The 13,984-nt window shown below is 45.6% G+C and overlaps 1 protein-coding gene across 2 annotated transcripts in view; it reads right to left on the reverse strand.

Moving 5' to 3' along the window:
• ARHGEF3 (Rho guanine nucleotide exchange factor 3) overlaps positions 1-13,984 on the reverse strand; it is a 268,428-nt gene that overhangs the window by 152,411 nt on the left and 102,033 nt on the right. The window contains exon 1 of one of the 2 annotated variants that reach the window (XM_080926026.1): positions 8,517-8,600. The exons of the other annotated variant lie outside the window; for it this stretch is intronic. Within the exon in view, the coding sequence (XP_080782152.1) occupies positions 8,517-8,567 (51 nt within the window). The 5' untranslated portion in view covers positions 8,568-8,600. Of the gene's footprint in view, positions 1-8,516; positions 8,601-13,984 lie in introns of those variants that run through there. 2 annotated transcript variants of the gene reach the window in all.

A 13,984-nucleotide genomic window follows, 5' to 3' on the forward strand; every position in this document is an offset into this window, starting at 1 on the left:
ATTTCGGGTCCCCACCCACCCAAGGGGAAAGGGTGAGACATGGTTTCATGTAGTTCCAGGCTGGCCTTGAACTCTTGATTGCCTAACCCTCAGCCTCTGAGCTGACAAGTGTGAGCCATACTGCTTGGCCAAATGCAAGGATGAAGTTGTATACATAGTATTCAATGGCAGGGACACCTCTCTCCTACCCCAGCTGCCCTGTTCTCTCCTGGGAGATAATGTTTGCAATGAGCTGGCTTCCAAATTCCTCCAGAGTTACTTCAACATAGAGATGCAAGCATTTTGCCCAAATGGTGGCAACCTATCAGGCCAATGCAAATGGCTTCATCTCTTCAGTAGCTGCAAATCAAACATACACACACACACACACACACACACACACACACACACACATTGGTTTTTTTAAGACACTGTTTCTCTGGAACTCACTCTGTAGACCAGGCTGCCCTTGAACTCAGAGAGCCACCTCTCTCTGCCTCCTGAGTGCTGGGATTAAAGGCATGCGCTACCTGCCCGACAAAGCATTATTTCTAATGCACTTACTCACTGAAGTTTGCACTAGCTGACATGTTTGTGCCTACAGAATATGTTCTATATGATCAGTCCCTGTGCAAGACATACTGCAGCAGCAATGTCCAGGATAAGTGCTTAGCCCTTCCAGACTACACTGGAAGAACCCACAGCGATTCTACCCCTGCCGGCTAGTGTGAACCAGCCTGCCATGATCACCCACGGTGCTGCCACAATCACCCACGGTGCTGCCATGATCACCCACGGTGTTCTCTTTAAATCCCCGCCAAGGCTCAAAGTGAGAATGAGAGTTTGGTCAGGTTTAAATAGACATTTTTCTGAGGCGAAACCTCTAGAGTTCTGCTGTACTGTACAGTAGAGAGGAAGTACATGCAGACAATTTCAAATGCTCAATGCCACCCCTGTGGCCACTGCCCTCCAAGGGAGATAGAACAGGTTCTCCGGGTGGTCCCACATTAAACCTGGGCTGGTTGCTGTGTGTGTGCACTGACCAGACATTTGAAACATGGCTGGCCTTAGTCAACCTGTATATTTGAAAGACTCAGTATTAAATTATATTTTAAATAAATCAATATATAAGCATATATAATATGTAAAGTAAGTATAAAATCGTATAATTTATATATAATTATATAATTAATATATATAATTTATATGTAGTTATATAAATCGCACAATAAAATATATTTAAAATATTTTAACCATTTTAATAGATATTAAAAGTTATTTTAAAATATAATTAGATAGCAATTAAAATATTAAAATGGTACTATTTAGGTATATTGAGTTAACAACATAAAAATTAATTTCTTTTTGTTTTTGCTTCTTTTAACCTAGCTACTAGGAAATGTAGAATTACACATGTAGTCTGTTCTGTTTCTGCACCACAGCGCATGGCACACCCAGGGACATGCGGTTTAGTAGCATGTCTGCCTCATCATAGGAATTGTGGTAACCCATATAGTTGTGAAGTAAACAGACTCTTAAGATCCTTCTCTTCTCTGTTCTCTCCTGTCCCTTTAAGACAGGCTGAGCTGAGATAGGGAAACAGAAAGGGTCACCAGACTCTGCTGGGCAAGAACTCAGCCAGCAGCAAACGGGCACCCTCCCCACCTGGGAAGGTGCAGGAAGCAGAAGTGTTGCTGGTACCTGGCAGGAACTGATTTCCTTGTGCTTGTCAGAGAGATTCACCAGAAAACAAAGTGAAGGGCCTTCAAGAGGAACACAAGAAGTCTCCCAATACCATCTTAGGACTCTGCAGGGCCTGTTCCATCCCTGTCCATTCCCATCTCCACCTCTCCTGAGCTTAAACTGCCTTCCCACACAGGGCCCAGCTCTGTGCACAGCTCCAGGTGAGGATACAGAGACACAGGAAAAGCAGAAACCAGAGCAGGAGGAGACAGGCTCTACCCTAAGGTTCTCACAACACTATGGCTGTGCGGTGGAGAGATGGTACGTGTTTCTGTTACCTGTGCCTTTGACTTGGGAAACGAAAGGACAAAAAAAAAAAAATCATTTTTGGAGCATAACCCATGAAGTTGATAGTCCAGGCCAGGCATGGTGTCTAAAAGGATAGTAGATGGGCTGGCAAAATGGCTCAGCAAGTTAACCCCGCAGCCAAGCCTTGGAAACCCGAGTTTAAGCTCCAGGATCCACATGGTGGAAGAAGAGAGCTAACTCCCCAGAGTTGTCTGTCCTCTGACGTCCCTACATGCACCATGGTGTATGTACAAGTGCACACACACTCATATTTATTACATGCATATTTTGCAAACACACATGATTGTAAAAAAAATTTTTTTAAAGATCTAAGTCCACTTAAGGATAAATCACATACTTGGGGAAAGTATTATTGTTCTTGTTTGTGGTTATCTGTGTGCCTTTGGGCAGGGGAACTAACCCATCTGAGTGTCTGCTGTGTAACCAATCGATTAAGATTTGGTGAGATGAGTTTTCCTACCTCTTTCAATGAGTGAGTCTGGACCCTTTGTGCATACAAAGGAGGCCTCCCCAACCCTCTTCATCCTCATTACCTGACTCATTTGGAAAACACCCCCCAGCAGTTGATATGTTAGACTCTGTACCTGACCTTAGCACTCACTGGTCAGGATCAGGGTATTTTGTTACAACAACCAGAAAGAAGAGAAGGATAGACCTTAAAAGATGTACTACATCTCTGCTTCCTCCTCTGGACAAGAGAAGAATTCATATGTGACCCCTCATGGAGCAGACTCCTAACCAGTCTGTCTGTGAGGATGAGAACAGAGATTGTGTCTGTCTGCCTCAGAGTTTGGGGATGGTTGTTACTCAGCATAAACTGAACAAGAGTGGCCCTGATGTCTCACAAAGGTGGGGCTTTATGGCTTTTTGTTGCTTCCTCTTCAGGCTTGTAATGGCTCATTCAAAGAAGGAAGCGGGGACCCCAAAGATGAACGTTTGGTCATCTGAGCACCTGGTACAAGCAAGAACCAAGCTGATTGTCAAGGAGTATGAGGGTGGGGCTAATGGATCAGAACTGGGATGATCGTTCATTCCCATGAAGCAAGCAGGGTCAACAATCACAGTCAGTGTTGGGGGGTGGGGGCTGTGGAAGGAAAGGAAGGAGACCAACAGGACCAGTGATGAGGAGGTAGGGAGGTGGGCCAAGCAGCGTGCTGAGATGACCACACTAAGCAGGAAGAGGAGTCAGAACAGGGATGAAGTTATTCAGAAGGCAGGTGAACAGAGCCAGAGGTGGCAACCAGAGCATTCCTAAGTTCCTCCCCACAGCAGGGAACAGCCTGGACTTCAGAAGTTGGGAGGCCGCTGAAGCGTATGGCATGAACCCCAGGGTGTTGTAGAATCACCACAGTGCACACGGAGTGTGTGCGTCTCTGTTGATCATGTTTCTTCAAAATGGCTTAGCTGAGATTAAGTCATATGACAAAGGTAGGGTTAAGAACAGAGTAAAACACAAAACTAGAGGGCAAAACAAAACAACAATAGGAAAAAAAGAGAAACCAAGACAACTTACAAAACATTATGTGAAAAATTACTGCCCAGGTCGTGTTCAGACACGGAAAACTAAGGTGGCTTTAGAGGGACACGAACCCAGTTCAAGTTTCTCCTCTCTCCAGACCATAGTCATGGGCCATGTCAGCATGCTCTGTGTTTGAAAGGCTTCAGACTGATCTTACTCACTTTATATTAATCCGTAAGATAGGCCTGATCCTTGTCCCCATTCAGCAGGCGAAGCAACTGAGGCCCGGAGAGAAGAAACTTGCACAGTCCACAATGTACAAGTAGGAAGCACTTGAAGTCAAGGTGTCTACTCCAGGACCCAGATTATTTTTTTTTTTTTTAGCCCTTGAAAACATTTTTTCAAAAATTGTATGTGTCTAGATGTGTTGCCTATATATTCCTGTGCACCACATGCACGCAATACCTATGGAGTCTGGAAAAGAACGTCGGAGCCTCTGCTGGAGTTAGAGGTTGTGGGTCACCATGTGGGTGTGAGAACCAGTCTTCTGGAAGAGCAGCCAGTGCTATTAACTTTTGGGCCATCTTTGTGGCTTGAAGGAACCACAACCCTAACAGCTATGATTCCACCGCCCTTAAAGGAGAGGTGTGGGCCAGGAGAGTTAGTAGCACCCAATGCTAACTTCACGGTCTGGAATGACCAATGATTCCCAAACTCCAGACTCCTATCCTGTGCTCTGTCCTGCTAGACCAGACGGAGTGAGAGAACACAAGAGTCAGTGGCAGGGGACAAGTGGGGACCGTTTGGGGCTGAGGGAGAAGCTGTCGAGACCGACAGACAGACCGACCAACCGGCAGGGAAGAGATAGGGAAATGAGCTAGACAGCATGCTGAGGTAGACCCACTGGGGAGGCAAAGAGGCCAGGACATGGATAATGTTATTTAGAGACCAGAATGGACAGAGCAAGGGACCAGAGCCAGGACCTGCTTCCTGAGCTCTTCCTGAGCCAGCACCGGGAACCTGTTTCCCTAAGTGACACCCATACTCTCTCTATATTTAGTCCTAGAGCTACCCATTGTTTCTGTCCCAGCAGGCAGTGGTGGTCACCACCCTGACTGTGTCCCTTGTGAGTCACACGGTTGGGTGTTCTATTGGGAAGGCTCTCTCAGAACCAGCTCTGAATGTCCTTCCCCTCCTGTGGCCCCCACATCCAATCCTGGGAGAGCTAGAAGTGGGGTTTGAAATAAAGCCCTGCATGGAATATGCCGCCTCCATAAAAACAAGCCAAGATGGCATTTACCTCAGGACTAGGGGCCTTTAGAAGCCGTCTGCTGCCAAGTCATTGCATACTGCTGAGCCTTCTTTGGCAGAATTGCTTCTTGGCCTCTGTGCTGGGACCCAGTGTAAAACCTGTCACTTCTCTGCTAGGCACTCACACATTCTAGCTAGTGCCACATGGGACTTGGTGACACTGGATGAGTGCTGGCCCTGCTTGGCATGCCATGAGCTATTTCAGTTGTTTCAGGACAACCCAGGAAGGTGGACATTATTATTTCTATTTAGTATTCAGAAACTAGATTCAGAGAGGCATCATACCACAAGGTAAAGCTGGGACTCAAACCCACATGGGTCTGGTTCCAAAGCCTGTACCCTTAACTTTCATATCCCACTGGGCCCTGGCTCTCTACAGATACAGAACTACTTTGATCAGATCTAAGTTATGCTGGTAAGTTCTTTAAAGAGTTCTTCCCTCTTCTTCCTCCCATTGATGACCACAACTTCTCCAGAGCCTTTTCTGGAAACTGTCAGAGAGATAAGAAGTCAAAATTATCAAAACTTATTCCATAGTATTTCCAAAAGCAATCACTTAGCCTATTACATTTTGATTCAAGTTGCCCTGGCTGTCCTGGAACTTTGCTTTCTAGGCCTTGCACTCAGAGATCCATCTGCCCCTGCCTCCCAAGTGCTGAGATTAAAAGCATGCACCACCACCGCCTGGCTCTAAAAAATACTTAAATGAGAAAGACATAAAAACTAGCTTTTATTTTGATACAATATATCCGCATGCCTCAGATTCACATCAGAGCTGAAATGAATTTAGAAACAAATGACATTTGATAGGTGAGTAAACAGCGCCACAGAGAAAGTGACTTGTCATGAACTCCCTTCCTCGGGGCGCTGAACCCCACCAAACCACCAAAATGGACAAGTTGACAAAGCACCGAAGAGAAAGTCCTTCAGACACTGTACATGACAGGAGAGCTGAGCAGGGCCACAGCACTTTAGTCACCACATACTATCTAGTGGCTAAGGGTGTCATTTCTGCCATCATATGAAACTTGATTTTTCTTAACGGCTAACAGACGTTAGGTTTCTAAGCCTCAGTTTTACCATCTGCAAAACAGAAACAATAGTAGGCAATTCCTCCAGTGCTACTGTAGCTTCATAAGCTACAAATGCAAGTGCTACTGTCTCGTCCTCATTAGTGTCAGTGTGTTAATATCATTTATATGTAACACCTTTAAATGCCAATTTCCATAGCTCAATGGCTCAAAAAATTATTCCTTGTTAAGTAAGCAAATAGCTGGTATAATGAGTTGGAGGAGAGAGAAATTACCCAACACACACACACACACACACACACACACACATACACATGCACACACGCACACATATCAATAAATATCTAGACTACAGAAGAATTCTTAAATTCAACAACAAAAATCAAACCCCCTGATTCAAAAACAGGCACCAAACTTGAGATGTTTCTCTATAGATGTACAAATAGCCAACAATGTATATGAAAACATCAATAAATAAACACAAAGGGAAACATGTAACAAAAATAAAAACAGAAAATAGTGTGGACAAGGATGTAGAGATGTGTTTCAGGCAAGACAGAGAAAATCACAAATGTTATGGGAAACTATGGTGTCTCTTAAAACACTCAAAATTATGACCCAGCAATTCCACTTTGGGGCACAGACCCTGAGGAAGTGAAGAGGGTTTCCAGGACCTATTTGTACATTCACGTTTGTAATAACGCCACTCACAATGCTAAAACACGTAAGTAACCCAGGGCTCAGTGAAGGATGAACAGGTGTGCAAAATGTACACATACACAAAACAGAATACTATTCAGCCTCAAGGGAGAAAATTCTGACATATGTAGATCATAAGTTAACCCTGAGGATGTTGTCTGAAACAATTCATTAACAAGAAGAGAAACCCTGTTTGACTCAACTTGCCAAAGCCTTAGAGCAGTCAGAATCACAGAAAGATGACTCAGGTAGTAAAGCTGTTCAAGATGTGGGCCCGAGTTTGAATCCATCACCCTCATAAATCCTTGGTATGATGGTACCCATGCCTGCAGTCACAGAGATGGGGAAGCAGGAACTGGATCTTTGGGGTTTGCTGGCCAATCATTCTCCTCAAACGGGCTAGCTCCAGGTCAGAGAGAGACCATGTCTCCAAAAAGATACAGTTGGTAGGGGGTTAGTGAGATAGCTCAGAGGATAGAGCAAAAGACAAGCCTAGTGACCTGATACTCAGAGTCAACAAAGAAATAGAGAGAATCAACTCTATAAGGTTGTCCTTTCACCTTCACATGTGAGCTCTGCAAGTATGCCTCCACACATGCTATTTACATACACACTATAATAATGAGTGCAAACGCTGGAAAAAAGAATAAGGCGGTAATTGAGGAAGACACCTGGTGTTGATCTCTCTCTCTCTCTCTCACACACACACACACACACACACAGAGAGAGAGAGAGAGAGAGAGAGAGAGAGAGAGAGAGAAAGGGAGGCATACACATACAGACACATACACACAGATATACACACACACATACATATCTACACACAGAGACACACACAGTGACTCGAACATGCACACACAGACATGCATATATACACACATACACAAATACACACATATATACATATACATGGATACACACAGAGACACACATACATAATATACACAAACGCATATATACACATACACATGCAAATACACAGACACACACAAACATATAGATGCACATGTGTACACATACAAACATACACACATGTAGACACTGTTGAGACAAAAAGCAGAATGCTAGCTGCCATCTGCCAGGATTGTATCTATTGGTCTAAGGATGTAATTCTGGTGAGACTGGAACAAGCGAGGGGTTTTCCTTTACAGGAAATTTTGGCTCCTCTAAAATGTCTACACACACCCCAAACAAATCATCAAAAGACATGGGAGAGGAAGCTTTGAGACTCAACCATCCTCAACCCAGAAACAAATTGTTTGCAGCTACTCATTCCCAAACAACCCGAGCTGCATTCCAGCATTCTGAGGGAGAACCTGGAGTCTCCACTTGTGCCGGTCTGGCTTCATCTGTCCAGTGATGAGCATCATCTAAACACCAGAGTTACCTTAGGGGGTTCCTACAAGAGTAGCTGCAAACTTAATGAGCTTCCAGACTGAGTTTAGCCATTCTCCAGTCCAAGGAAGAGAAGATGGCCCTGGAAGCCTACCTAGAGATAGAACCATCAGAAGAGAGTAGGTTCCTCTCTCTCCATCTTCCCATTGGTTGATACAGGTCTCTTATAAAAATCTAAATGTTGGCATCATAGAACAGAGGGTAACCATCCCTCCCCTTGCTTTCCTCCAATCAGAGCTGCTGGGGAGGTGATGGCAGAAATGCAATGCTACCTAGTGAGTGCACACACACACACACACACACACACACACACACACACACACACACACACACACACACACGGCAGGCGGCTGTCCTAATTACGGCATACAACTTCTTGACTCAGGCCTAAAGAGAGACAGGGAACCTGGCTCCATCATCCAGGTTTTTGTTGTTTGTTTTTGGTTTTTGCTTTTTAATAGCAGCGCACTGCATATCAACTTGGGTAACGACAAGACTTCCACACCCTCCCACACCTCTGGCGCCCAGTGGAGGCTTGGATGAGCATCGAGAGCAATCCATCCCCTGCTCCAGAACAACAAGGAACTTACCTGTGCACGGAGAAAGAAACAGCACCACACCATGGGGCGCTCCGACCTCATCCACCCGGACTCCTTGGCTGCTAACTGCAGCAGAGCCTGGTGGACAGGACGCTCTGAGCTGTGTGAGCATGGTTTCCCTGAGGGAACTCCTCCCCACCGCTTTAAGTTGCAAGACAGGAAGTGACAGGGGCCATCCGTTACAAGTGTCAGAAGCTGAAAGCTCCAGCCCAGGGTTCCCTAGGTCGGTCCGGTACAGTTTCCTTGCCAGTTACAGCTGCTCTTTCAAGCACTTTAGCATTCAAAAGCAGACCCAACTCCAGTCATTTAGAAGCAAGCTGTGCTTCCTGAGTCCCTAACCCAGACTTGTGAGTTGTCTCAGCAGCCCTTGGGCTGTACTGCCTCCCGTGTGGAGCTCTATATATTTAAACACTTGAGTGAAATAGGCGGGGAAGGATCACTAGGAGGGATACAGGAGGCCAGCTTTGGATATGAAGAAATTAATGGTCTCCTTTGAACTTTGCGTCCTGCCTAAGACACAGCACATACAGATCCAGGATTTAAGGGTAACCACGCACCCAACCGCTGCTTTCCTTTTTCTTGAACGAATCTGGTATCTTCCCTCCTGTGCCTTTTAAAAATAGCTACTTCTGGAAGCCTTCCTTTTGGTTTTTCCTCCTGCTCGTCTCATTGTTAACTCGGGGCTAGCATTTCTCATTTTGTGAACTGGCGCTCGCAGTGGGAAGCACACACAGTTCCCTGCTCTTTACAAGATCTATACACCCTTAGGTAAAGTAAGTATCACCAAGACCTACAGTGTCTGGAAGAACACAGTAAACTATCTCGGTCACTCTGAATACAGACAGGGCTATCAGTCTCAAGCCTAAAGGGACCAAGTCCCCAACTGGGCAGAATATATTCCTAAAAATCTTTGTAAATATAATGTTTAGCTACAAAGATACAAGCCAAGCTTTCCTGATACTGTGTCTCCAATGCACAGATTTGACACGTACCCATCTATCTCATCCTAGCATAAGGTCAGCATAGAGAGTTGGTTCATTTGGACAAGACACCGCTCTAACAGAATAAGATTTAGTCCAAGGCTTAACTCCAGGGATTATGAGAAAGGCTTAACACCATTCACGCTGCCGGGAAAATGCATACACACACACACACACACACACACACACACACACACACACATACACATTAACTGAGCCCAGAGGAGCACCAGCATCAAGAAAGGGTGCACTGGACAAAAAGAAACAGAAAAATCAGGCCATGGCAGGGAAGTGTGGAACTCCACGGTGCTCAGAAAAACGACACAAACACTTGGCTGTGTCCAGAGGCTGCTCTGACTGGCTCCTCTTACTTCAGGGAGGATGAGCCGTTACACCTGTTTGAAGACAGAAGGAAGTGAAATCACTGTAAACTGCTCTTGTCTGAAAGACAAGAATGAGTCACCTCGGGGCTGGTACCCAGGCCCACTCAGGAATATGTGTTCACCAAATGAGGGTGTCGGATTGTCCTTGGGACCCTCCTTGCCAAGCCTAACACCTCACAAGAAGGATTTTCTCCAAATCCACGCAGGAAGAACCCCACATTTGCAAAGGCCCCTCAACAACCTTCTCAGGTGGCAGCCCAGCTAAAGAATAAATGGCAATCCTTGGAGAACCCCTGGAGCGTTCTTTAAGCCTGGGAGAAAGCCACTTCCAAGAGCTCTAATCTGAGACCAGGCTTACCCTGGTGGACATCCAAGGGAAATGTGAGGTGACAGAGCACAGCCCAGTTTGGTTCGGTTCAGTGGAAGGATGGACCACTCACATCATCTAACCTAGGGTGACTCAATCAAACTTCCCGCTACTGACAGAATGGGGAAAAGGAAGAGGCCCAAAAGCAGTGGCTACAGAATTCCTAGGAACAGGTGAACCTGACTTGGCCCTAAAGCAGGTAGTGGTCAGGGAGAAAGGAAGGAGGGAGAGAAGGAAGCCTACAGATGCCCTGGCAGGGAGGGGCACAGAAAGGCCAGTGCTCAGCCATTTCCTCTGCAGCTGCTCCCACGCTGACGGGAGTAAGAACTCCAGGAACAAAATGGGTCTGTGAAGACAGCGCCTCTCAAGGAAAATGGTGAGAAGTCACTGCCCTTAGGCATTCATTCTGAGCTGCAGCACGTGAACTCATAAAGGAACTGGAGCTTTCGGCTACTGGGCTCTGAGGGGCTGCAGGGATTCAGATGTGTTTTTCAATTTTACGAGTAATATATCACTGCAATACAGCCAAACAGCACAGAGGATATGAAGTAAAAAGAAAAATGCACTTTTCCCAAGGGCCCTGCCACAGCCCCCTTTGCCAGAGGTAATGTGGTTAAAGTCAGAGGGAGTCTCAACAACACTAGGGCCTTCGGGATGGGTAAAATTCCTGAAGACAAAGGCCAGCAGGCTCTGGGCCTGCTGAAGAGGTTTGTCTTCATTCGTTCCTGCTCTGGGGAACCCAAGAAGCTACTATCCCAAGCTGACTAGGCATTTTTAAAGCCGAAAATTCCAGATCTTTCATGGGGGGGGGGAGAGGGAGGGAGGGCGCATGTGCCGGTTTTAAGTTCTGGTTACTCTTTATTATTGTACCGTACAAGACACACAGCACAGTGCCGGCCAGATCTGACCCAAGGGCCATCTGCATAGAACGTAGGGTGGCAACTCTTCTGAATTTTTCCTGTACTGAGACACCCCTGTGAGCTCCTAGGTGTAACAAGGTCTTTGCCTCCGCCCCTTTCTTTTCTAAAAACAGGACAACAAGGACAATGGTGAATTGCAACCAGGGAGGGCATCTTCCCACACCATAACACATTTGCAGCATCTTGCTGGAGCATACTTCCGTATGGCCCAGTCAGCCCCCAACTTTGGGCACTGTGCAAACGTGAAAGTAACTTGAAATGTTACTTTATGGTTGTCTATTCTCACCGCTGCTAATGCTGGGCACCTGGCTCACGGTAACAGTGTACTTGTGGGGGATATTAACGCATTATGAACCATGATTGCTGTGATGTTACATTGTGACTACTGATTGTTGACGTTTTAGCATGAGCCCTTACGATGTATTTTTTTGTTTATATTATTCCCACGACTCTGTCAAGAAGGACTTAATTTTATTATGATAGTCTACTTTGAAGGTTTTTAAACAACAAGAACCTAAAACTCAAAAAGGTAATGTGAGCTTCCCTTTAGCAAGAACCTAGGTGGTGTCAGGAGGAATTCTTTAGAACACCTGCAGGGCATTCACACACATACACACACACACACACACACACATACATATAGACATACTGACACATACACACTCACACTACCCAATCCCCCACACATATATCTATACACATATCACACACACACACACACACACACACACACACACACACATGCATACACACTTCCTGACCCTACACCTTTCACCATCCAAGAGCCATCTAGAAAACTACTTTTCCAGTATTCAGAAATCTGACTCATTGAGCCAAAAACACTGGAAAAGACAAGGAACGTCGACAATCGGACCTTTCATCTGCTTACTGGGGTTTAAAAAAAAAAAACAAAAACCCTCTTTTCAATAGTTCAAGGTAAATCTTAACGGATTAGAGAGAAAATTAAGAAAAATTAAACCATGAAGATGTGGAGGCACAGGTTCCTGTGGTTTGCTATTTTCCCTCACCTTGGGGTGTTGATTCATTTATCTCTACATGGGAAACTACCTCAAGTACTTTCTGTGCACACACTAGAGGCTGTGTTCCCACGCCTGTTCAATAACTAGACTTCTACCACACTTCTTGGTATCATGGGGACAAAGGCTGCTCCTTTTGTGTGGCTCTTCTATGCAGCGGACAGCATCTCCAGCGAGAAGACCAGGCAGGAGCTTCCCCTCCAAAGGAATCATGAGCAATAGATTTACTGGGGCTGTGAGAACTGCATTTGCATAAAATATCAGTGTCGTTTCAGCAAAACTCTATCTTAACTAGAAGTGTGCAAATGGGTTGGTGAGATGGCTCTGTGGGTAAAAACACTTGTGGCCAAAGCCTGATGACACAAGTTTGATCCCCAGCACCCATGTGAAAATGTGTGGGGTGATACACATCTTAAATCCTAGCACTCCTACTGAGAGATGGGAGGTAGAAACGGGAGAGTGGCCCAGAAACTTGTGGGTCAACCAGCCTGCAGTACACAGCACACTAGAGACAATGAAAGAGGCTCTGCCTCACCATGATGAAAGCTGAGACAGACTTCTGAAAGTGTCCTCACACACATGCACGCACACACACACACACACACACACAGAGAGAGAGAGAGAGAGAGAGAGAGAGAGAGAGAGAGAGAGAGAGAGAGAGAGAGAGAGAAATAATAAATATGCAGGAAAGGTAGCAAATGCTAGGTGTGCTGACACATGCCTGCTACCGCAGCACTCTGGGGAGGAGGTATCTTGTGTTTTAGGACAGTGTGGTCTCCTGAATGAGACTCTGATGGGGTGGAGGAGCAGGAAGGGGGAAAAGAAAGAGTAGAAGGGAGGAAGGTGGCAAGAAAAGAAACAGCAGATTATAGTGATTCTTCCATCTGAAACTCAATGCATTCTGCAACCTCTTCCTCTCTTTGTGTTTGCAACGCTAAAGACACCACAGAATCTAAAGCATCAGAAGACAGCCTTGGGATGTTTCTGTCCACCTTAAGTTAGAAGTTCCCACAGTTCTGCATGCTGAATCATAAAGGGGGAAGAAGTAAAGTGATCAGTGTAGAAACGGGACGTTAGTAGTAACCAAAATATAAAACCATTACCACTGACTTAACCACCATCCCAACATCCTTAGGTTTCTGAGATGGTTGCCAAATTCAGGTACAAGAGGAAACCTGTTTTTTGGCCATGGTTGGAGGGAGGAACCACAGGTGTCTGTGATGGTGTCATCCTGGCAGAGGGCACCACCATATGGAGCCTATGAGAATTAAGGACTTCGGAGCATGTTGAGCCTGGGTACCTGTGGTCAGATCCCTCCACTGAATGTCTCTGTGTCTACTCTTTACTGCTGTAAACAGAACTTGGGCAGCTATTCCCACTGCTTTGCTAGGAGTTATGAGGGTGAGGGAGGGCAGGCCTCCAGAGGCCACCCAAGTCAGACCAACTGGATATAGGTGACTTAACTCAAGAGATTCAGACCAAACCGTGCTCAGCGCCTCAGCCCAACTGATTACAAAATAAATGGGAAGCACGTGGGAACAGACCTGGCTGCCCAAGGTCAAGAACAAATAAATAGGAAACTCTTCATCTACGGCTTCAACCCAAGAACTAAAAATAAATGGTGCTTTGACACAGGGTCCTTACAGATTGCTGACCTGCCTAATCTTCTGCTTTTATCTCGCCAGTTTTGCTCTGAGCAATTATTTGTACGCTGTATTTTTTTTTCTCTCTAAACAAAACGGAACCTTTATAACCAAATTCCTTGCATTATT

This window comes from Micromys minutus (genome assembly GCF_963924665.1).
Source record: "Micromys minutus genome assembly, chromosome: 12".
Lineage (NCBI taxonomy): Eukaryota > Metazoa > Chordata > Mammalia > Rodentia > Muridae > Micromys > Micromys minutus.